Source organism: Muntiacus reevesi, chromosome 4 (genome assembly GCF_963930625.1).
Source record: "Muntiacus reevesi chromosome 4, mMunRee1.1, whole genome shotgun sequence".
Classification (NCBI taxonomy): domain Eukaryota; kingdom Metazoa; phylum Chordata; class Mammalia; order Artiodactyla; family Cervidae; genus Muntiacus; species Muntiacus reevesi.
In genome coordinates, this window is record NC_089252.1 from 123,766,471 (window position 1) to 123,792,961 (window position 26,491).

Below are 26,491 nucleotides of genomic sequence, written 5' to 3' on the forward strand. Positions count from 1 at the left end.
GAGTTGATTTATAATGTTTCAGGTGTAAAGTGACTCATTATATATTTATCTATATTCTTTTTCAGATTCTTCTCCATTATAGGTTATTATGAGAGTATGTTTTATAGGCTTTCATCATAAGAAAAAAAAACTCTGTAACAATCTATGGTGATGGATGCTAAGTAAATTTACTGTGACTACTACTTCATAGTATATACAAATATGGAATCATTACATTGCACACTGGAAACTAATACAATGTTTAATGTCAATTAAACATCAATTAATTTTTTAATTAAAGAAAATATGAAGGATTAATTAATTAATTTTAAAAATTAGTTAATTAGTAAAATTAATTAAAATTTTAAAATTAATTAATTAAAGGAAAACATGAACAATTAGTTCATGAAGAAGAAATGCAAATGGCCCATAAATGTACAAAAAGATTTTGATCCTCCTTAGTAATAAGGAAAAAAAACAAATCAAGATCAAAATGAAATAAATATTTTACACTCAGTAAAACTGAAAAAAATTAGTAAGTCTGATACTATCCAATGATGGCAAGGATAGGGTCAGCGAGCCAACATAAGCATTGCTGATAGAGTATGGACTGATACAAGCACTTTGGAAAACCACTTAGGTCTTATAACATTGTATTTTGGCATATTCTAATGGGTCCAAAAATTCCACTGTTAGCTTTATACCTGGAAATAGTCTTATATGTGTACACCAAAAGACAAGAATAAAAATGTTCATAGCAACACTGTTCATAATGGCAAAAATAAAAATAAATATTCATAAACTGAAAACAATATTGATTCATATATTGTGGTATACAGATATAATGGAATAGTATGTAGCAGTAAAAGTAGATGGTCTTTATCTATATCCAGGAACATGGCTCAAACTTGGAAACACAATGTTAACTACAGAAAACAAGTTATAGAAGATGACAGATAGCATGACACCATTCTTGTGAAATTAAAAACCTACTGATACATATGTAACCTAAAAATAACCAAAAAAATATAGTTTTGAGAAAGCAATGAATAAACAACAACAACAAATTAATCACCACCCTGGGAGAACAGGCAGACACGAGACATCTGTGAGATTTAAGTTCTTAAGTGAGTAGTGGGTTCAGTATGTACTCACTGTTTGAGTACACGTCATAATTCACACGTGCTTCATATAATCTTTCGTAGCATTAGTACATTTAAGGCTAGTTTAAACACATCATAAAGGGGCTTCCCTGGTGGGCCAGGGGCTAAGACTCCACACTCCCAAAGCAGGGGGCCCGGGTTCAATGCTTGGTCAGAAAACTGGATCCCACATGCAAGCAACTAAGAGTTTGCATGCCTCAGCTAAGACTCAGTGCGGACAAATAGATAAATAAATATTAAATACATTACGAGAACAGCGAACAGAATTAAAGCATGCTTTAGTATTCCATCAGAAAGACACATGTATATAAGGCTTAAATAACTTGACTATATAAAAAAGAAATACAAGTGCAAATTTAGTTCTATTCACCTCTTGCTAACTCCTTACTGACTGAGGTATTACTGTTTATAATTTTGATAACCTTGAAATGAGAGGAGTTGTAGAAATAGCAAAATACGGAGGATATCTCCTTACAAAAACCAGAAAGCCTATTTTTCTATTTGTTTTTTCTTACATCATTCACAAACACTATACAGAAAATTTGCATAATATAAAAATCATTTTGATGCCCTGCATCATTTGCACACTAGTAGAACATTTGCTTATAAACTCAGGGAAAGTCGTGACCTTTTTTTTACTTGTATTCTTTGGCATAATACTGACAATAAATACTTGCTAAATGCCTGGATCAATATTTGACCAATGAATCACTACAGGATTCCAAAACAGTTTCTGGTAATTTAACCAACTGCCTCCCTGCCTAGAGACAGCATTAGAGTGCCTTCTTCTGGTCCCACTTCATAACGAAAGTAAAACAAAGCGAAGCAAAACAGCCTACTTTGCTGAATACCATATTAAGTTAGAAATTAATCACACTGGGATCATTCATAGTAATATAATTAACAAACCAGCTTTTAAGGAGGATATGATTCTGTAACTACCATTCTTTACTTTCCAAATTTAACTCATCAATACAAAGTCAGGAGAATTTTACATGCTTCAAAGTCTGGTTCTCGCCCTTAATCTAAGTAAAAACTACTAAAAAGAAGTTAAGCTTTTTAAAGTCATAAATAACCTCTTCAAGGAAATCCTAAATATCCCCTTACAGACAAGATGGTATACCTTTTCTCAAATACATTAGTAATTTAAATATGTTGCTATGTATCTTTATAGCTTTTTCACTCAGTAGTATAGATCCTAATGAAGTACTAAATAGAATTACATTTCACACAAAATGATATATGGTCTACAGTAAATAACACAGTCACAGTCTTCTAATAGTTGGCAGAGTACAACACAAACTCTAATATATAATACAATATAAACTCACCTCTAATATATGTTATATATTTTAGTTCATATGTGCTTAAAATATATAACTATAATAAATGTCTTCTATTTCAAGTAGAAATTAAAGACCCCCATTTATAAAACACAGGTCCTAAGAAGAACCACTTCAACTGATATTAAAAATGCAATTCTATTTCTAAAGTTCAGCAATGACAGTAAGTTCAACTAAGTCAATATCTAAATACATGAGATAATTAAAGTAACTGAAAAATGCATTAAAACTATCTACCAGGTATCATAAGTAAGGCTGAACAAGAAAACAAAAACGTTTTAGGATGCAGATACTTTTTTTACTTCAAAAATTTTTTTTTAGTTTTTTGTTTTGTATTGGGGGGTATCCAATTAACGTTGTGGTAGTTTTAGGTGAACAGCGAAGGGTCTACTTTAAAATTTTACTACTCTAATAATGCTATGAACTACTCAATACTATGAATTGCTACAATTAGAATAAAAATGGAATTTTAGCATATTACTTTAAATTACTTCTCTATTTAGAATACAAAATTATAAACATACTACATCCATTATTTGAGACAAACAGTAACTGATCTAGACCGAAGTATTTTACAACTAGAAGAGATGCTGCCATTATCTCGCTAGGTCCAACCAATGAGGAAAATGAGCCCCAAAGCAGTGAACTGACTTGCAACAGTCACACAATTATTTAGGAATAAATACGAAAACTTCCTGAATCAATATAATTCCCACACGGGTCTTGAATAAAGTTAAAACCTTTGATTTATAATGCAGCAATATTTTAATTATTTGGTTAGATGTAAATAATGATATGATATCAGTGAAATGATAGCTTTATTCTGATTTTTGAAAACCAGAAGATGACTACTGAACTAGTAACCAATTCTAACTCCTTGGGTATAGTTAAGATCTTAGCTTCAGACTCTTTATCTACAAAAACTAATGCTTTATTTAAATGATCTCTGAAGTTTCATTCACATCAGTACACAAAGCTATGTCACAAAGCTTTGAAATTATGTATTCACGCATCTAACTCTCCTACTAGTATATAATGATCCTTAAGGCCAATGCACATGTTTTACTCATTGTGTATTCTCCAAAGCTAGCATAGTATCTAGTCAAAAACAGGTTTTTTCAAAACATAAATTTAAAGGATGTAGCTTCTAAATCCCTAGATAAAACAGGTTTCACTTATGAAATTACCAAAGTAAAAATAATTTTTTTCATAACCAGATTATCTATTATACAAAAATTCTGACAAAAATAAAACAGTATTTCTCAATTCATATGGCAGTGAATTTGTTATACCCTGTCCAGCCTCAAAGTAGTTTGATCTGTGCTTTGTGATGATTGTAGAAAGGATACTATAAAAACGTATTAGTTCATGATCTAGGAATTAAGAATTTATAAGTGGTAAATTAGATAACTAAGTAAACAATCCATCTTTAGATAATTAAGATGTAAGTACACAAACACTATTAATCTCAGATGGACACTGACAACAGATGGGTACTGAATGATCATTTATATTCTTTATATTTCAATGCCTGGAAACACAGTAGAAGACTTAATAAACAAAACGGAAATACCATATACCTTTTGTTAGTACAACATCAAAATATTATCACGTCTGCAAACATGCCATTCAAACTTTTAACTACTTACTTGATGGCCCAAGGACATCTTTGCTATCACCAAGAAGCTTTTAATGCAGGATAATTGAGCAGCAAACAAATAGAATCCAAACCAGGAAGAAGCAAAGTGTATCAGGATTGAAGCAGCAGTGAAACAAAAGGACAAGGAAAACGGCATTAGTTTATAAGTAGAAAGCACATGCTAATAATCATAATTTGCAAGGAATTTTCTTTTCCATGCATAAAAAGATCTTGTCTTAGGCATTATTTAATGTTTGTTCTAATTTTGGAAAATGAAGGTGGAAAGAGAAAAATGAAATCACTCAAGTATTTTGTTTTGAAAATTACTCAAGTGAAAAATTACTTCCAATTAGGATTCAAGGTATGGGTTAGGAGTGATTAAAAAATCATTTAGAAATGCAAAGGACAGCCAAAAGTTATTCATCCTTTAAATTCAAGTGGCATAAAAATATGTAACACGCATGCACTATTAAATATTAGTTCTCTGCATGCCATTAACACTATGTAGAAATTCAGTCTGTTTCTTCTACAAGAAGAAGCAAGCAGTTTACTGAGCACTTATGTCAAGCATTGTGCAAAGAGCTTTTATAAAGAGACATCAATAAAGTGGAACAAATTTTTTTCTCAAATGGCAAAAAAACAAAGAGAAGAGCAATAAAGTTAAGTTAGACAAAACTTTCCTAGGATCCACTAGTATCAAGCATATCATCTAGAGCTACTAGTCTCCAGGAAGGTAGAAGATCAAATTCTTGAATGATTAACTTGCAATCAACCAAAAGAAACAGGAAAAAGACTGCTGACTGTTTATCTAGTAACTATTTTAATAAACAATATGACACTAAACGTCACCTACAGACAAGTGTTTTGGTCTCCCTTGGCAAGAAAAGAGTCCTTAGTTCTCTTCCCTTCATTTCAAATACCAAGCGTGGATCTGTATCAGAACTAAAGCAACAACAAAAACAAATAACTCCCACTGATGACATTATTGTTTGGTCTTATTTAAAGGAAATGGGAAGTCTTAACTGGTTTTGCGTTCACCCTCCAAAAAACTTGCAGTTGTTTGCTTTGGGTTTCTGTTGACTCCCAGAGGGAAAATAAGCTTGGCCCTGCTACTTTCCTAAGTGAAGTTTATTTCACAATGCGCAAAATTATGTTCTAATGCCTCTAAAGGCATTTGCTTTATTTATTTTTCGATAGCTGCCCATTTAAGCTCATTCACGCATTTCAGTTTCACTGATAAAACTAAAAAAAAAAAAAATACAGCTTTAGGGACAATGAAGTAATTGTGCTCAAATTCTTATTACTGAAATGGCTGTGTTATTATAGCTAGCAAGCATGTGGAGAGATTAAAACATCTGTGGCAGGCAACTTCTAAAATGACCCCAGTGATCCCCATTTTTTGGTGTATAATTCCTTCTCTTTGAGTATATACTGGATGAGCTGAATTGCTTCTAATAAGAAGAATACGGCAGAAGTGAAAATGTCATTTCCAAAATCAGACTGTAACAAGACTATGACTTCCATTTTGTTTGACGTCTCTTTCTCTCCTCTCGCTCTCTCCCCCAGACAGATCATCTAGGGGAAAACCAGCCACTGAGTCATGAGGCGATCGTGTAGAAAGGCCCAAAAAGGAAAGGAACTGCAGCCTGACAAGCCTTACGTGAGCTGGGAAGGGGCTCTTCCGTCTCCCCTGACACCCTCAGCAGCAGCTCCTTCCCCAGCTCTTGACCACAGGAAAAGTTTTGAACTAGAAACAGCCAGATGTTCTCAGATTCCTTACTCACAGAAACTGTATGGTATTAAACACTTGTTTTCTACCACTTAATTTGGGGATATTTGTTACATATCAATAACTAAGACAATACTGGAAAACTGAAGGAGGTTAGGAAACTGACAGACAACTATGGCATACTTTACAAATGCTTCATAGACATCTTTGGAAAAATCTTCCTGTATTGATACAAATAATTATCAGCTTCCCTAGACTGACCAGTAGCTTCCTAAAGGAAAGCAATGATTCTAACCATGTGTACAGAGCCAAGAGTATTTACTCACAGGGCCAGTCACATTTGAAGTTCTCAAGCTGGTGTTCTACTTAGAATAAAAGATTAAGCTCAATTTCACTGTAGAGCTGTATATAATTCTTAAATTATGCTGATTAAAAGCACTATGTCATCTGCACAGCTGTACACTTTTCATTTTTACTCGCAGAAAAAAACCCTTAGCATATAAGCAACTGCTGAACAACTTACTTCAAACTATGTTTTCTAAAGCATTTGCTCAGGCATACCTGTGTCATATAAACCTGATTCTATTGGATTAACCCAGTATTTTTTTCAGACTGAGGCACTGGAGAATAATCGAAGGAAGCACTCTTTTTTTTTTTTTTTTTTTTAGGAAGCACTCTTATCATTGATCTATCACCTATCCATGGATCCGCCCACCCAAATATTCACTCAGTACCTACTATATAGACAGGTATCACTTTAGAGGAATAGAGCAGTGAACAACAAAAATTCTGCCCTTGTGGGAGTTACGTCTAGTGGGAAAGATAAACAATAACATAATAAAGTAAAATTTTGTTGTATAGTATATAGTATAAACACTAAGGAAAAATAAGCAGAAAATGAAGACATATAAAATGTTACGGAAGAAGGAGAAAGTTTTATATAGGGTGGCCTAGGGAGGCTTCACTACAAAGTTGACTGAATAAAATGAGGAAACTTCCCATGACATGAGGGGAAGAGTATTCCAGGGAGCAGGAAGATCAAGACGAGAGTAGAGGACTTGGATGGGAGCAAGTCTGGAGTGTTTGGAGAACAGTGAAAAGGTCAGAGGAGTGGAATACACGCAAGTAGGAGAGTGGGGGATGAAGTCAAAGAAGTAAACGGCTGCAGGACTTTACGGGACCTAGTCAAGACTTTTTGTTTTATTCTGGGTGAGTTGGGAAGCCACTGGATGGTTCTGAGGAAGGGAGTACCATATATGAGAAAGTTATAACAGGACTGCTCCAGCTGCTGTGTTGAGAACAGGTCAGAGGGATAAGGGTACTATCAGTTCAGAAGTTACAGCAATATTACAGGGGAGAGAAGATGGAAACTTGGACCACAATGGGAGCAGTGAGAGGGATGAGAAGTAGTTAAATTCTAAATATATTTTGAAGGTGAGGTCAACAGAATTTCCAAATAGGCCAAGTATGAGGTAAAAGAAAAAAGGAAACAAAATCAAGTCAAGTGTTGGACTTTGAGCACCTGGAAGGATGGAACTGCCATCATCTGAGATGGAAAAGATGGTAGGACAAGCTCATTTACAGGGAGAAATGTAACCACAATCATCCCTTGGTATCCAGAGGTTACTGGTTCCAAAACACCCCCCACCTCCATCGCAGAGCAATACCTAAATCTGTGGATGCTCAAGTCCCTTATTTAAAATGGTGCAATATTTGCATATAGCCCATGTACATCCTCCTATATACTTTATATCACCTCTAGGTTACTTATAATATCCAATACAAAGTTAACACTAAGTCACTAGTTGTAAATACAATGAAAATGCTATATAAATAGCTGCTAGCATGTGGCAAGTTCAAGTTTTACTTTTGGGGACTTTCTGGAATTTTTCCCCCCAAATATTTTCCAACTGCAGATGGCTGGATCCATGGATGTAGAACCCTCAGTTTTATATGGAGGGCCAACTGTCTCTCAGTTTGGAACAGGTTAAGTTTAAAACGTCTGTCAGACATCCAAGTCAAAATATCAAGTAGGCAGTTGGACATGCAGACTTGCATGTCCATGTACATGTATAGGGAATGGTCTAGGAATAGTATAAATTATGTATGTGTGAGAGTTAGGATATATGATCTGAATGGCTTCAACACAGGAGATTAGAAAATGCACCAGAAACAGGCACCAGAAAACCTGTATTATAATGGAACAGCAACAGAACCAAGAGTCACTCTGAAACATTACAAACAGAAGCAGAAGACACAAGGAAAAATGAGGGTCACTTCAGAAACCTTTCCCAGAGGATGTGATGTAGATAAAAAGGCACTAGACTGAGACGCAAGTGAAATCATCTCTCAGAGTTATTTGCAAGTGACGCTAATTGGGAAATGAGATATTATTAAAGATTACATATTAATTTTACCAGGTAACTGACATAACTGAAGACTTCTACACACTGCTGACCTACACACTACACTTCTTATTCTTACTGCTTTTAGGACTTGGGCTTAATTTGTGCAGTTCCATGTTGTGTAACACACAAATAAAGACAATATGAAAATACTGATGTTGAAATGCTCTGTACAAGTACCTTTTAAGGTAATTCAAAAAATAAAAAACTAGCCACTCTTCTTGGCTTTTGTTAAGAGAACCAAAATACTACTAAAATTTCAAAAAAAATCTAGCAACTTCTCAGCTCGTTCAGAAAAAGACCACTAAGGTATGATAGAACAATGTCCTCTCTCTGAGCAACTCAGCATGTTTACCATCATCCTGTGAACAATGTCCACACAGTCATCATCTCAATGTTTTTTATCATATAAATAAATTCTCTACTTCAGCAGAAAGCATTAGCTGACAAATAATAAAAGAGTAAAATGCCTAGAATTTGTTAATTTAGAATTCATTAGTATATTGTATACATAGTATATACTAACAGTACTTTAAAGAATGAAATATAGCCATTATCTAAATCTTTACTGATTTTAGTTTTAAAATTTCAGGAAAAGAGCATAATGCAAAAAAATGTGATTTTATTTTAATATATTTCTAAGTATTTGCCATGTCATCCATAATTAGCATAAAACTTGCAATCTTTAAGAAATATAAAGGGAGAAGTAGAAATTCATAATCGTACCCTTCATTCTGAGAAACCACTCAGTCCTAAACAATCCAGGACAGACGGCCACTCTCTCTAAATATAATACAGAAACAATACCAAGAGATCTATAGCTTGATTCCATTGCCTTTAGTACAGCATCTCCCTCTTTTATCGATTTGACTTAAGTTTGCCTGGAAAATCCCACGGACAGAGAAGCCTGGCAGGCAACAGTCCATGGGTCGCAAAAGAATCAAACATGATTTAGTGACTAAACAACAAAACAACAAAAAATTTGTTGAGCTTAAGAGAAAGTCCAAATAGCTTATCAACCACTGATATGAGTAGAGTTCAAAATAAACTTGCAAGCAGATGGCACCTCTTTCCCCAATATTGCTGATCAAGTTGCACTCGTAGAAGCGATCCTGCTTCAGTGGGCTCTCAGAAGCCACAACTCTAAAGAAGGGGTATATAAAGCATCTTAAGACTGCTCTCTTTAGCGTTATCTTCGGCTCTTAGAGTAAGCAACTATAGTGGGGAATATACTACACAGTTGAAATCTTTTTCTCCTATAAACAGGACTCATTACACTTAAATGAATTTTTTCATATTCCTACAATCATCTGCAAAACACACATGTCCACATTTTATTCCTGAGTTTTGCAGGAGAGGTTTTAAGGGAATATTTTTCTGGGACTAGAGTTTATCACTGTTAGAGAACATGATCCGTTCTGCCAGGCAGTTGCATTTTTTGATACAGTAATTCCACTACTAGGAATGCATACTAAGATGATCATTCAAAATGTTTAAAAAGATGTGTTCAAAGATATTTATCACAACATTTAGGGTACATGATATACTTAAAACATGGAATTAAATAAATAATAATATATTCACATAATAAAATACTATGTAGTCATTATAGTTTGGTTTTATTTTTTCAGGGACTGAAAAACATCCATTACATATTGGCTTTTAAAAGTAGCTTATACTGAATCCCTTTGCTGTACGGCAGAAATTAACACAACACTGTAAATCAACTATACTTTGGTAAAATAAATTTTTCTTAAAGCAGTGAAACAGAAATTTGTATGCTATGACTCCACTTTTATAAAATTTCATGTGTAAGATATACATGTGAATACACTGAAGAAGTGAAAGTCACTCAGTTGTGTCTGACTCTTTGCGACACCATGGACTATACAGTCCATGTAATTCTCCAGGCCAGGATACTGGGGTGAGTATCCTTTCCCTTCTCCAAGGAATCTTCCCAATCCAGGGATCATACCTAGGTCTCCGGCATTGCAGCCGGATTCTTTACCAGCTGAGTCACAAGGGAAGCCCAAGAATACTGGAGTGTGTAGCCTATACTTTCTCCAGCGGATCTTACCAACCCAGGGATCAAACCAGGGTCTCCTGCATTGCAGGTGGATTATTTACCAACTGAGCTATCAGAGAAGCCCTGACATCTGAGCACGTAAGAAAGAGGCCACCAAAAAACAACAGTGGTTATCTCTAGAAAATAAATTTTATTTACTATACTTTTCTTTAGTGTTTGATTATGCCACATTGTTACGTATTATTTTTATAATCAAAAAAGATTAAATGTATTTACATATTGGACAAATGAAAATGCAGTTTTTAAAGTAAGCTTTTCAATTTACATTAGCTACTTTTTATAATAACATAATCATCTAAGATTAAACATAGTAGAAAATGCATTTTAAGAATCTAACTTGAAGTCCTAAAAAAATACAAAAATGTTAACATTTTGAACATGGCACCATGTATTACTCACTGTCTCTTGAACTTCAGCAACTTCTGAATATGGCAAGATCTAAAAAAAAGACAAATTTTCTCAGGAGTGATTTAACTTTGTATACCTGAATCTGAATCTGGAGAGCACTCACAGTTTATCGAAGGAATTAAGTGCTTCATTAATTGTTTAAAAAGTGGCAAAAAAAGAACAAAAAAAGATCAATAGTATGTTTACACTGAAACTAAACCTTTAAAAATAAAAATTCTGAGACTTCAGGAAATTACAGTCAGTCTACCAATCTGTCAAGTCTTCTCTGGCATGTTTTGGGGCCTCCTTGCATATGTTTAATTATATCAGCCTTCCCACCAGGCCAGCCCTCTCTTCCTTTAGTTTTTAAAACACTCCGCTGTTCTGGCTTCCTTTCTGATGTCCCACCTCCACTCTGTCCTCCGTCCAGTACAACGCGCGAGCTTCACCAGCGCTCAGTCCCCTACTACCTGCGGTTTTCTTTCTATTTGCTTTCTTACCGCAGGTTCCATTCATACTCAAGGCTCATCTGCTAACTTTACTCAGACAACTTTCAAGTTTCTTCTTCAGACCTAGCCTATTTCCAAAACTTTATCCTAAAACATTGCTACCAGTATGTTCAGACATTACTGCAATTAACTTCTGGTTCTAAAATTCTGTTAACAAACTTTAGTATCTCCAGATCCCTCTATACTCCTAGAAATTGCCAAAGACTCCAAAGAATTGCTGTTTATATGGATTATACCTATTCATATTTGCGAAATTAAAAATGAGAAATTCACTATCTTTGCTAGCTAGCTGATCACGGGCAATGTCAGTGATAAGCCAAGTTGATAGTTTACATACTTTTCCATAATCATGTGATGAAACGGCATTTTACTTCTGTAGTCTCCTCCCCAAAAACCCAGTCTAATCATGAGAAAAGTATCAGACAAATCCTAGTTGAGTGACACTCAAAATATCTGACTAGAATGCCTCAAAAACATCAAGATTATCAAAAACAAGTAAACTCTAAGCAATTTTAACTGCTAAGAGGACCTTATGGAGATGTGATGACTAAATGTAAAGTGCTACCTGATGGGATTCACATAAACAGAAAAATAATATTAGGTTAAAAACTAAGGAAATCTGAAACAAAAAGCAAAATATGGACCTCAGGTAATAATGCATCAGTGTGGATTCATTAACTGTATCAGATGTACCATACTATTATGTTAATAATAGAGGAAGGAAACTGAGTACAAGCTATATGGAATTCTTCACTACATTCACAATTTTTCTGTAAGCCTAAAACTCTTATAGAAAATGAAGTTGTTTAAATTAAAAAACCACTGCTTAGGAAAAAAATTAAATGAAGAAAATCTGAAAACACAAGCATACACAAGCATACACTCCATGAGCCAGCAGAGCAATGACATCACACTTCATGCAGTCTTGGGTAAAAAGTGCACTATACATTCAGGAGAATGAGAAACAAAGCAAATAACATCAAGTACCATGGTATTACTACGGAAACAATGTAGACCTCACAGACTCTCTGAAAAGATCTTGAGTTCCACAGTCCTGGGAACACACTGAGAAAACCTCCAAACATAATGGAAATACAAAAGATTTTGACTTGGAATTTCTGCTGAAGTACAGTATAAAACACTGGCTATTTCTTCTACTTTTTCAGAGTTAACCCTTTCTTCAATTTAGCTCCCCAAACGTATTAAGAGTCCCATCATATACCTGGAAAATGTTTACATTATTCAGCTTATAAGAGAATCAAGGATAACTTTTAAAAGTCAAAAAAAAAAGGAATACATACTAAGAATCTAAGCACTCAAACAACAGAAAATACCGAGTAATATTTTCCTACTTGGGCAGTTCAAACATTACAAATATTTAAGTATATTTAACTACTGCTATTAATTTATGCTCCTATTGAATTAACAGATCTAAGTGATGATCATCAATGGCCATAAAATTTTTTTAAGGTACTGATACATAAATTTGTATGCTATGACCCCACTTATAAAACCTCATGTGTAAGATATACACATGAATACGCTTAGGAAAGAGGCCACCTAAATAATAACAGTGGTTACCTCTAGAAAATAAATTTTATTATATTTTTATTTATTGCTTAAATATGCCACATTGGTATGTGTTATTTTTTATAGTCAAAAAAGATTAAATGTATTTACATACTGGACAAATGAAAATGAATTATATGCCTCCTGATGGTAATACACAACAACATAAATGAATTATTCTTGTCAAAAAAAACCTGAACCTGAATCTGTGCAAGCCTCAGGTTAAAACTGTCTACTGACCAATTTGCAAGAAATAAGTAACTGAAGAACACATTAAATAATGACCATGGGGGAAAATCCAGATTGTGGGAAACCTACAGGACGAACTACCTTATTTCTTCAATAAATTGAAAACAAAAATTAAAACTGAAAAGGAAGAATCAAAAACAGATGCAGGAGAAACTTAAAAGATTAAAAAAGACAAAGTGACTTATCAACCAAGCCCAGTATAACAACAATAAAACTAAATTTAAGCAATAACTTAATATTTGATATTAAAGAATTACTTTTTTAGAGTAAGAATGGTATTTATGGTTAAAGTTTTAAAGAAAATTCTTTATATTTTAGAGATTATACTGAAATACTTATGAATAAAATGATACATATGGGATTTTCTCAAAAAGAAAAAAAAAAAGATGAGGTGGGAAGGCAGGGGTATACATGAACAAGACTGACCTGAACTAATAATGCTGAGGATTAGTGATGGGCACATTAGGATTCATTGTACTAGTTTCTCTTATTTTTTAAGCATGTTTGAGGGCGCTCCCTACTGGCCCAGTGGTGAAGAATCCGCCTGCTGGTGCAGGGCACCTGGTCCGAGAAGATCCCACATGCCGTGGGGCAGCTAAGCCCATGGACCACAGTTACGGAAGCCCAGGCGCCCTACAGCCCATGCTCTGCAATGAGAGAAGCTCCCGCCGCAGCCAGAGAGCAGCCCCAACCGCCACGAGAGAAAGCCCTCACGCGGCGAGGGAGAACCAGTACAGCCAAGTACACGCATGCACTCAAAACTCACATAACAGAGACCGCAAGGAAGGTCTCTATTATCAGTCTTGTATGTGCAATTAAACTGTTACAATTAGCAAATGGTTATTAGGAAGATGAAGCTATTTTAATATAAAAGACAATGAGTATGGAGGTAATAAATTGCTGACTAAAATTTCTAGTTATTTTATTATTTTACATAAGAAGATCTCTGCCACCTAAGAATTTACCTAATTCAGGACCTTAATCTAACTGGCAATTCCTTAGGTGAGATGCCCCACCAGACTACCTGATTTCGGATTATTTGGCAATAGGACCCACATCATTAGGCTGGGATGCACCAGAGGTTAGTACTACAACAGTGGTAGGCAGAATAATGGCCTCCCAAAAACGTTCATATTCCGAGAATTCCCTGGCAACCCAATGATTAGGACTGCATGCTCGCACTGCTAGGGGCTCAATCCCTGGTCAGGAAACTAAAATCCCACAAGTTGAGCTGCCAAAAAAAAAAAAAGACAACAAAAAAAGATAGTAGAATCTGTGACTGTTTAGAAGCCTTAGGATCTGTGAATGTTACTTTACATGAGGCAAAGGACTCTGCAGATGTGATTAAGTTAAAAATCTTTTTATTTATTTATTTATTTTTTTTGGAGGGTTTTGTCATACATTGATATGAATCAGCCACAGAGTTACACGTATTCCCCATCCCGATCCCCCCTCCCACCTCCCTCTCCACCTGATTCCTCTGGGTCTTCCCAGCGCACCAGGCCTGAGCACTTGACTCATGCATTCCGCCTGGGCTGGTGGTCTATTTCACCATAGATAATATACATGCTGTTCTTTCGAAACATCCCACCCTCACCTTCTCCCACAGAGTTCAAAAGTCTGTTCTGTACTTCCGTGTCTCTTTTTCTGTTTTGCATATAGGGTTATCGTTACCATCTTTCTAAATTCCATATATATGTGTTAGTATGCTGTAATGTTCTTTATCTTTCTGGCTTACTTTACTCTGTATAATGGGCTCCAGTTTCATCCATCTCATTAGAACTGATTCAAATGAATTCTTTTTAACAGCTGAGTAATATTCCATGGTGTATATGTACCACAGCTTCCTTATCCATTCGTCTGCTGATGGGCATCTAGGCTGCTTCCATGTCCTGGCTATTGTAAACAGTGCTGCGATGAACACTGGGGTGCACGTGTCTCTTTCAGATCTGGTTTCCTCAGTGTGTATGCCCAGAAGTGGTATTGCTGGGTCATATGGCAGTCCTATTTCCAGTTTTTTAAGAAATCTCCACACTGTTTTCCATAGTGGCTGTACTATTAAGTTAAAAATCTTGAGATAGAGCAATTATTCTGGATTACCTGAGTGGACCCAAAGTAAACCCAAGGGTCCTGACAAGAAGGAGACTAGATGGTGAGTGTAGCAGGAGACGTGACAACAAAGGCCAGAGGCTGAACAGGAGGAAGAAGCCATGAGTCAATGAAGACCACTACCTTCAGATATCGACAAACAGAAACAGACAGTCCCCTTAAAGCCTCCAGAATGAACACAACATCTTTTTAGACTTCTAATATCCAGAACTCTAAGATAATCAGTTACTGCTGTTTTAAGACTAAATTTGTGGTAACTTGTAGCAACAAGGAAACTAGCACAATGACTTGAGCTACCTTTTGAGAAACAGAGCTTCCTATAACTACAGGAGTGCATGCCGAGGCCGGATGACCTGCTGTCAGGGGATACTGTGGACAGAATCCTTACGTTAGACAGACTGATTCCTAAAAGTTTCCCACAAAGACTAAGGGGGAAAAGTAGCCACAGGACTCAGAGGTTTGCAAAAGGCTCTGCTGATAGCACAATCTTTGTTAAAGATGAAAAGAAAAGGCCTCTCACCAGCCCAGGTGGGATGCATGAGACAAGTGCTCGGGCCTGGTGCACTGGGATGACCCAGAGGGATCGGGTGGAGAGGGAGGTGGGAGGAGGGATTGGGATGGGGAATACATGTAACTCCATGGCTGATTCATGTCAATGTATGACAAAAACCACTACAATATTGTAAAGTAATTAGCCTCCAACTAATAAAAATAAATGGAAAAAAGAAAAGGCCTCTATGAGGCAATTATGAAGTATATAAGCATTAGCCGAACACTTAGCAGGCAGGTCTCAAAGCGTATTCAAATATTAGAAGAGCATATGTACCAAATTTGGTGACCCACTTATTATAGATAAGAAACTTCACAGCCTTTCTCCCTCCATTTCCACTTTGGGGTAAGAAGGGGGATCTAATAACAACCAAGTGCCATTGTACAAGAATACTTTATGAGGATTATTAATTGACATGTGTATAATTTATCATTAGACTTGAATGCATAAATGTCTTAAAGGTCAGTTACTGAGAAACTGTGTACCAAAAATACTGTCCTTATAAATCCAGGAGATCTTTCCAAGCCAGGGATCAAACCCAGGTCTCCCTCATTGCAGCCAGATTCTTTACCATCTGAGATACCAGGGAAGCCCCCAAACAAAAACATACAATATACTAAAGCAATAACGGTAATGAAGAAGCTAAATGAATGGTACAGCTGACCCTTGAACATGTGGGTGTGAACTACACAGCCCCACTTACAGGCAGACTTTTTTCAGCAGTAAATACCACAGGGCTACAGATGAGTGGTTTGCTGAATTGCAGACACCAGAGGATCATGGTTCCATATCAAGTGTCGGAAGTTCTACCCCAACCCACCTCCAAGCGTTCAAGAGTCAACTATATTTAAACAAGAGAATAAAAGTAACAACATTTAAAATATGTGACCTGCTCAAACATAATACTTAATGTTACCAAAAATTGGCAGTTTCATTGATTTACATGCCACATACATAAGCTGTATGTTGTCATCAAATGTTCCATATATATAGTAGCCATACTTCTTAGAATATGATTTAAAGCACTCGGTAAATGCTAATAAAATACCAATTTTACTTTATGAGCACTAAATCACAGTCATTGGTAAAAATTCATGTAGTAAATATAAAACTCAAAATTTCAGGAAGCTAGGTCATCTGTAGGCCCCTCAAGAAGATACTTACTCATTTATTACAGTCTAAGAATTACTGAGCTAAATTATCTTCACAATTCTTTCCACTTCAGAAAGCATATGACTCAAAGTGTCCAATTTAATTAGAATCTTAAGTTTCTCAATTGAGAGTCCCTAGTAACACTACAAGCTCCAATACTTTAGCCATCTCATGTGAAGAGTTGACTCACTGGAAAAGACCCTGATGCTGGGAGGGATTGGGGGCAGGAGGAGAAGGGGACAACAGAGGATGAGATGATTGGATGGCATCATCGACTCAATGGACATGAGTTTGAGTAAACTCCAGGAGTTGATGATGGACAGGGAGGCCTGGCGTGCTGCAGATCATGGGGTCGCAAAGAGTCGGACACAACTGAGCAACTGAACTAACTAATAATACTACAAAGATTTCTACATGTTTTTAAAATTTTATTCTCTTCTAAAAAGTCATTTATATAATCACTTTTTAATACAACAAAAGATCTTGACCTTTAAGAGACTTTATAACATAGTTTCCTCTGGTAATAGCATAGTATACATGACATTCAAAAGACAGGACTTTCCTTAATGTAAGGAATTTTTTTTAATCTACTTCACTTATTTGGTTTACCTCAATTTATTAATAAATATTTGACCCCTGCACTTAAAGGATTTCTCAGTGGTTAATTTCCAAAGTGTTATGAGTTCTGCACTTTTACAAAATATTTTAATACATATATTAAATGTAAACGTGTTCTGAAGTATATTTAGTATAAAGATTCAATTCGTATTTTTTAGTATTTACTACTTAAGACATACAGCACTACCACAAAAATAGAACTATAAACAATAAATGAGCAAATGAATGTTTTAAAAATAGGAAGCATAATCTCATGTAGAAGAAGAAAATTGAGTAAGAGGACACTAAAGTCAACCGAGTCCCAGCTTTCACCACCTCCACCAAGACTACAAGTCGTCTCAGACAGTATCTGTATCTCTCACTCTTCTAAATCATCTCATATCCTACTTCCAGATTCATCCTGTCCACCTTCATAAAACTATTCAGTGACATACCACTGTCTACAGAATCAAGTTCAAAATCCCTGGTCTGACACTCAAAGACTTCCATAAGTTTGGTCTCTATCTGCCACACTGGTCATTATTCTTGTAAACAACATTCAGTTCAGTTCAGTCGCTCAGTCGTGTCCAACTCTTTGCGACCCCATGAACCGTAGCACGCCAGGCCTCCCTGTCCATCACCAACTCCTGGAGTTTACCCAAACCCATGTCTATTGAGTCGGTGTTGCCATTCAACCATCTCATCCTCTATCGTCCCCTTCTCCTCCTGCCCTCAATCTTGCCCAGCATCAGGGTCTTTTCAAATAAGTCAGTTCTTCGCATCAGGTGGTCAAAGTATTGGAGTTTCAGCTTCAACATCAGTCCTTCCAATGAACACCCAGGACTGATCCTCCTTTAGGATGGACTGGTTTGATCTCCTTGCAGCCCAAGGGACTCTCAAGAGTCTTCTCCAACACCACAGTTCAAAACCATCAATTATTCAGTGCTCAGCTTTCTTTGTAGTTGAACTCTCACATCCATACATGACTGCTGGAAAAACCATAGCTTTGACTAGACAGATCTTTGTTGACAAAGTAATGTCTCTGCTTTTTAATATACTGTCTAGGTTGGTCATAACTTTCCTTTCAAGGAATAAACAATTTTACCTTCCAATTTTTCTATGCATTTCCCCCTGAATAAACCCTGTGCAATTAATTCAGCTTTTAGCCTTGCCTCTTGCCATCCTCCCTTCCTAGAATGCTCTCCTTCAATCGTTTTCAATCCCGTGACCCCTATACCCTATTCATAGTTTGTATTCTCTTAAGAAACCTTTTCTAACTACCCCGGTGTACGGCAACCACCCAATTTTCACAACTTGTATAACTACGCCTTATGTCCCTCATTTGACACTTCAGAAATGCTTATTACTGCCTTATCTATCCATCCCTGTATCTAGTCTTCTCAAAACAAACATAATTCAGACAGACTACATTTTATATCTCTTAACATCCCCTTCACTGACCACAGCATTTTGCACAAAGACTGCACTCAAAAGAAGCTAACTAATACTATCTTAAAAACCAGTGCACACAATTAGGTTTTATACAACACTGCCACCACATACTGACATGTTGCTTTATATTTTCAAAGAACTTTCTGGTTTCACTAGATCACATTGTCCCTCCCAAGTAGGCAGGATGAGTAGTCTTGTTTATGTATTCTTCATTGAAGCAGAATAGTTGCCTCAATATTTTAGATGGTAAAAATGAGATTCAGAGAAAGTGCAAATCCAAAATTACTCAACAGCGTGGGACTTTTAGAAATGGGTTTTGTTGCCTGTTCTGCCTCTAATTATTTATCTTTTTGGAGAAAAGGTTGAATATTAATAGTTATGTTAACAATAGCCATACTAGCTTTTGTTTACTGGATATTTATAAAATGTGCACAGATGTGTAAAAAAGCATTTTATAGATATATTATGTCAATTAAAACTCAAGTAAATATTAAGTAGATATTACTACTAATCTGTATTTAAAACCTGAGGAAAGCTGGAAACCCTGAGCACGTAGCTAAGTGCCAGAGCTCAGATTTTAACACACAGCCAGACATCTGCAAAGCCCATGTTCCTGACCACCTCTCTCAGATCCAAACTGACTAGCTGAGGCCATGCAGTTCAAAGGTGATATTTCATTAATAGATAGCTCAAAGGTGGACCTCAAGATTAGTTTCGAATAGAGAAAATTTCAGTAGTTCACACTGAAATCAGTGGTATTACTGTTTCTAAAATAAGCTACAATATTTCACCAAAGAAACAATGAAGAAGAAGAAAATAGATCTCACTGAGTTTTAAGTAACTTCCTCTAACCTCTCAATATCAATAGAATTAAGAATAAAAAATGAATTAAACTTTAGCAGTACAGTGCAGACATTCTGGTACAGAATTTAATACTATTTACTTAGACACTAAGTTTAAAAAGATAACAATAAATTTTAAGCAATTCTATCCAGAAAGACAGGTATGATGTAATCAACATATTAGTGGCAAAGGAAAGTATTCAGGGACAGACCTCAGTTGCATCATTTAAGCTGTAGCTTTTAGAGAAGATAATTAACCTCCCTGAGCCTATTTCCCTCTTTAAAAGTGAGGATAAGCAAATATCTACCTTTAATGGTTGTTGTGAAGACAGTCTGAAAAAGTGTATACCCAGAAAACAGCAATTGCTATTACTGATACTTATAACCAAAAAATTTAAAATATTTTAGCCAAAAGTAAACCTTCAGGAAGTCCATTAGCTTTACATAAGAAAATATTTATGGTAAAGTAAATAGTATGTTCCAAGAAAGGATTTCATCTTTTTTTTTTGAAGATATAGTGAAAACAAAATAACCTACCATCAGTTTTCCATTTAAAATCGGCGTTACAGTGACGTTCTTCATAAACCAAGTTCCGTCCATGTCCATTTTATTTTCTATTAACAAGCTATCATTTTAAAGTTTAACTTTTTCTGACCATTAAAGAAACAAGTTTGAACCAGAAATTCAGGAGAGGGTAGGACCAAGTTAACACAAGTAAGCAGAACTGCATTTTGCTATCAATCATTACTGATCCTACACTGGAGCCTGAACAAAGAACATTCACTACATTAAAATTCACAAACATCTCAATTTAGTAGTGACTTTCAACTTCACGGCAGTATGAAAGAAAAGCTGGCATGTGCATTATTTCAATAATGTAACTATCAAAGAATCTACCGCCTAACAAGCCACAGAGCTATCAGCTGGCTACACTTTACACAGCTGGCTATAGCTGACACATTTACTTTAGGTAGTACAAACATTCCTAATAAAGAGTCTATAAAACAATATTTAATGGCATCTTTAAAACAGAAACAAGAAAAATGAAAATGAAATGATCCTTGAGCAAAATGTTTCTACGCATGACAAGGCATCATTTAATTTACCCCACTGGTTAATTTTTATTTTTATTTTTTTACTTACTGGAGAAGGTACACTTATAACCACCACCCATACCTAAGTGTTTTAATTTCAGAATACAATTCAATCACAGGCAGCAATACTTAGTAAATCTTCGTATTTCTATAGAAAGAGTATCTATGGCAACATATATTAATGATTATATCTTAATTCTCTCATTCTGTCCACAGTTGCACAATTTAAGATTTCCAGGCATTTAATTTTCTCAGTTGTGAATAACCTCTTGATTTCAATAAGACAAAGTTTCTTGAGGAAAACACAAACACAAACTATTGTATCAATATGTCTTACTATATGGCCAGGAAAGCAAGGAAAAAGAGATAGGAGATAGGGTAGAAATGCAGAAAACTGGGTTATGCTTCAACAAGCTTTAAACTACCTATAATTTTTATATCAACTTTTTTGGAAGTTCGTTTTAAATATATTTGAAAAATAAAATGATGGCTTAAATCAAACACTTCCCAATACAGACGGTAGTATCTTATTATGCTGTATTTGAATCACTCACCAAAGTTCGGTCAGGTTCTCCATCTGCCAAACTTGCCTCCATAGTGAAAGAAGATAGGTTTACACTTCTGTTTCCATTAATGTTTAGTCATCCTGTAAACTTGGAAATCCTAGAAGAAGAAAATCATACACATTAGTTCTGGTATAAAACTGTGATAAGTGGAAAATAAAGCATCAAGTATACAAGGATGGAGATACCATTTTAGGCTGAGCTTATCAGGAAAATTCAATAATGGAGAAACAGATTTTGACATGGGCCTTGAAGAATGGTAAAAGTTCAGAAAAAAATGAATGACAATATTCCAAGTGAAGAGGAAAACCAAGAGCCAGGTTAAAGATATGAGACTGTTCAAAATTTGAAAATATGCTTAAACCTACTTATAACTGAGGAAATAAAATTAGATTCTTTTTCATTATTACACTGGCGAAAACTATGTGCTACCATCCAATGTTGGCACAAATGTGGGAAAACAGATGTTCTCAAACAATTTTGTGAATAGAATGTAAACTGAAACAATTTAGGAGAGGACAATTTAATGAGAGAACATAATATATAAAAAACTTTGTGCTTCTGAATTTTTCATTTTTACAATGAATATTATTTTTATACTTATTTTTAAGTCTTAGAATTATGTCTTCACAAGTCTTTTCCTTTGAGCTTTTTAACAAAGCCTCCAAGATGAACTCCTATAATAATTATATATATCCAGAAGTCTCTAATAATTCTTTCTTAAAACAATTAACAAAATTAAAACCAAAAAATAGGTAGATTTCTAGTCATTTCTTGGAGTTGCAAATCATTTTCTTGTTTTTTCAAGTGTAAAAGGTTGCACTGAAATATAAATACAGGATGACCATCCTGCGGATACAAGTCAGCATCTTTCCCCAGCCAACCCTATCACTGTCCAATGGGCTCACAACGTTGCCTTGGTGGTAGGGATGAAGGTCATGCATGGCTTCAGCAGCATGCACCTCCACTCACCAAGGCCAGTCTGGCTACTGCCACTGTTGAGCGCCAAATCTGCTGCAACAGAAACCTACACTGAGCCCCCAGTATGGCACTATTCCCCAGGGTGATCAGCCAGCTACCTGCGACACGCTGATTACACTGGACTTCTGGCTCCCCTGGTGGCGCAGACGGCAAAGAACCTACCTGCAGTGGGGGAGACCCAGGTGCAATCCCTGGGTCAGGAGGGTCAGGAGGATCCCCTGGAGAAGGGAATGGCAACCCACTCCAGTGTTCTTGCCTGGAGAATTCTACAGACAGAGGAGCCGGAGCCTGGAGAGCTACAGTTCACATGGTTCAAAGAGTCAGACAAGACTTAGCAATTAACACACTATCATGGAAGGGGCAGTGCTTTATTCTAGCTGAAACAGATACTTACTCTGTATATAGATTTGCCTTTCCTGCACAAAATGCTTCTGCCAAAACTATCCACAGACTTACAGAATGCCTTATCTACTTTCTCCCATTATTCTATAAAGCTGCTGACCAAGGAACTCATTTCACAGCAAAAAACAAAAAAGAATAAGTGTGGCAATGGCCTAGGGAATTCATTGGTCTTACTATAATCTGTATCATCCTGAAACAGCTGGTTTGATAGAACAGTGGCATGACCTTTTGAAGCCTCAGCCAGAACACCAGCCAGGTGGCAATACCTTGCACGCCTGGGCAAAAGATCCCCAAAAAGTTCTATGTGCTATGAACATCCAAAATATGGTGCTGCTTCTTACATAGCCAAGATTCACAGGTCCAAGAATCAGAGAAGGAAACAGAAGTGACGCCATTTATTGGCCCACAAGCAAAAATTTTAATTTTATCATTATCACAATGTTGTGCTAGCTTCTGATGTACAGCAAAGATTCAGATATAAACATATAACACACACACACACACACACACACATACACACATACTCTTTTCTGTTATGGTTTATTAGAGGACGCTGAATACACTTCCTTCTGCTATACAGTAGGACCCTGCTGTTCATACATTTTGTACATAGTAGGTTGAATCTGCTAAGCGCGAGCGCCTCATTTATCTGCCCCCACCCCCATCCCCCCTTTAGTGACCGTAGGTTTGTCTTCTGTATCTGTGAGTCTGTTTCTGTTTCCTAAGTAAGTTCATGCCCTATTTTAGATTTCACATATAGGTGGTATCATGTGGTATTTCTTTTTCTGACTGACTTCACTTAGCATGATAATCTTTAGGCCTATCCATGAGGCTGCAAATGGCATTATTTCATTCTTTTTATAGCTAAGCAGTGCTCCACTGTGTGTATATACCACATCTTTACCCATTCATCAGTAGATGGACATGCAGGTTGCTTCCATGACTTGGCTATCGTAAAATGCAATTAGAGTTTTCTCCAGACATATATCCAGGAGTAGGATTCCTGGATCATACGGTAATTCTATTTTTAGTTTTCTGAGGAACCTCCATACTGTCTTCCATAGTGGCTACAGCAACTTACATTCTCATCAACAGTGTAGGTGGGTTCCCTTTTCTCCACATCCTCTCCAGCATTTGTTATTTGTAGACTTTTTTAATGATGATCAATCTGACCAGCGCGGGGTGGTACCTCATTGTAGTTTTGATTTGCATTTCTCATACTTAGTGATGTTGAGCATTTTTTCAGTGCCTACTGCCCATCTGTATGCCTTCTTTGGAGAAACGTCCGTTTAGGTCTTCTCGTTTTTTGTTTGGGTCAGTTTTTTATTACTGAGTTGTTACCAGCTGTTCGTATACTTTAGAAACTAGGCCCATTTTGGTCAAATTGTTCACAAATATTTTCCCTAGTCCCTATGTTGTCTTTTCACTTTATTTATGGTTTCCTTTGCTGTGCAAAAGCTTACAAATTTGATTAGACTGCAGTTGTTTATTTTTGCTTTTATTTCTATAGTATTGGGAGACTGACCTTCTAAGAAAACAACGGTAAAATTTACGTCAGAGTAGGTTCTGTCTGTATTCTCTTCTAGGAGTTTAACGGTGTCGTGTCTTACATTGAAGTCTTCAAGTCATTTTGAGTTTATTTTCGTGTATGGTGTGAGGATGTGTTCTAACTTCATTGATTTACACGTAGCTGTCAAGCTTTCCCAACACCACTCACTAGTAAAATGCTTCTGTTTCCTCTTCCCACAGCCTTTGCTCTGCTGGTCTAGAGGTCTTAGTCCCAAAGGAAGGAATGCTTCCACTGAGCTGGCAGTTAAGCCTGCCACCTGGCACTTTAAGCTTCCCGTGCTTCTGAATCAGTAGGCAAAGGAGGAACTTACTATGCTGGCCCGGGTAACTGACTCTAATTGTCAAGGAGAAATGGGACTATAATGCCACAATGGTGGTGGTAAGAAGAGTATGCCCGGTTATTGGAAATCCCTAAGGGCATCTCTTAGTACTACCATGTCTTATGATTAAATTCAACAGAAAACTTCAATAGCCCAACCTAGGCAGGACTGCTACTGACTCAAACCCTTCAGAAACAAAAGTTTGGGTCACTCTACCAGTAAAGAACTATGGCTATCTGAGGTGCATGCTGAGGGCAAAGGAATACAAAAAGGGTAGTGGAAGAAGGAATTTATAAATCTCAGATACCACTACATTACCAGTTACAGAAATGAGAATTATAATTGTTACGAGTATTTTTCCCTTATTTTATTATGAAGGTTGTATACCGTGTGTTATATATGCTGTGTATACTCATCAAATAATTGGTTTCTTTTCTCTTCTTATCATATAACATAAGATACACTGACTTTGCATCACAGTAGTTAATTTCTCTTAACTTTATCTCAATATTTAACTTACAGGATATCAAGGACAGTGAACGTCACCAAGGACTTTGCAGCCTGCCCTGCAATTTCAGGCTTGCCAGCCCCCTTAATCACGTGAGTCAATTCCTTAAAATAAATCCATCTCTTTCTTCCCCCCTTTCTTTCTGTATATACGTTTATCTAATTGGTTCTGTTTCTCCAGAGAACCCTGACCAATAGAATAAACATGCGTGTATTCATATCTTATCCACAGACATAGATATATCTATTTCACTGTTCATCCTCACCACCTTCTGTGTGCTCCTCTGTATCTCCTCTTCCACAAAAGTTAAAAGGATGAGAATTCCATTTTACAAATCTCTGATCCCAGAATTCTGTATGTGATTTACATTCTGCAAATGCAATGCATTTACACAGCATTTGGAAGGCAGAAGAGAGACAGAACAAAGCCATTCTTCTGAATGAAGCAGACCTGGACTGTGACAGATAAGAGGTTTTACAGTAATCACCGAATGCTTCCCCGCCAGCTCCCTATGTTGGCACTACCCAAAAGCCGTATCAGCAGCAGCAGTGAAAGCTGATAAGTCTTTCAAGCTCCACACCTACAGTTTTTCCAATACATTTTAAGAATCTAATTCCCCTTACTAGTTTTCCTTTTGCTTTAAGTACCTATAGTGATTTGTTCTCCTCAATGAACCTGGCCTGACAAGAGTTTTTAAAAACTAATAATTAAAATATATTGTACATTAGATACTAATCAGTGTGGAGAAGAAAAAATAGGAAGGGAGTAATTATATGACGTGTACAGTAACAGGGAGAATTTTAGATAAGAATGAATCTGAGCCAAGATCTCAGTAACATGAGGGGGTGAGCTGCTCAAGTATCCAGAAAACCCTTCCAGGCAGAAGAGGAAACAGCAAACACAAAGATCCCAAGGCAGGAGCAAGAGGCGTGTTTAAAGGGCAGCAAATTAAGACTCTGTGCTTCCAACATGGTGGGCGTGAGTTTGATACCTGGTTGGGGAATAAGATCCCACATGCCGTGCAGCATGGCCAGAAGATTAAAAAAAATAGAAAAAGGTTTTTGAATTGACTAACAAAGCAAAATTCACATTATGTAGTTTATATGCACACACCCAAAACAATACAAATGGTACTTTATAACCACAAAAGGTGAGAGTACAGAATAAAGACAAAATATTTAAAAAATAAGATAAAGAACAGCCAAGAAGACTAACATGGCAAGTGGAATAAGGAAAAGAGCAATGAGTAATAAGAACAGAAAGATAACTATGTCCCAAATCACCAAGCCTCATA

General features: G+C 36.2%; 1 protein-coding gene across 4 annotated transcripts in view; it reads right to left on the reverse strand.

The window, feature by feature from the left end:
- The window catches only part of OSBPL8 (oxysterol binding protein like 8), a 164,427-nt gene that overhangs the window by 79,666 nt on the left and 58,270 nt on the right, over positions 1-26,491 (reverse strand). For 2 of the 4 annotated variants that reach the window (XM_065934119.1, XM_065934121.1), the window contains one exon: positions 21,409-21,517. Coding sequence is in view for 1 of the 4 variants with exons in the window: in XM_065934118.1 (XP_065790190.1) it covers positions 4,135-4,171; positions 21,409-21,450 (79 nt within the window). In the remaining 3 variants the exon portion in view is untranslated. Of the gene's footprint in view, positions 1-4,134; positions 4,172-20,297; positions 20,391-21,408; positions 21,518-26,491 lie in introns of those variants that run through there. The other 2 variants (XM_065934118.1, XM_065934120.1) reach the window with 2 other exon arrangements.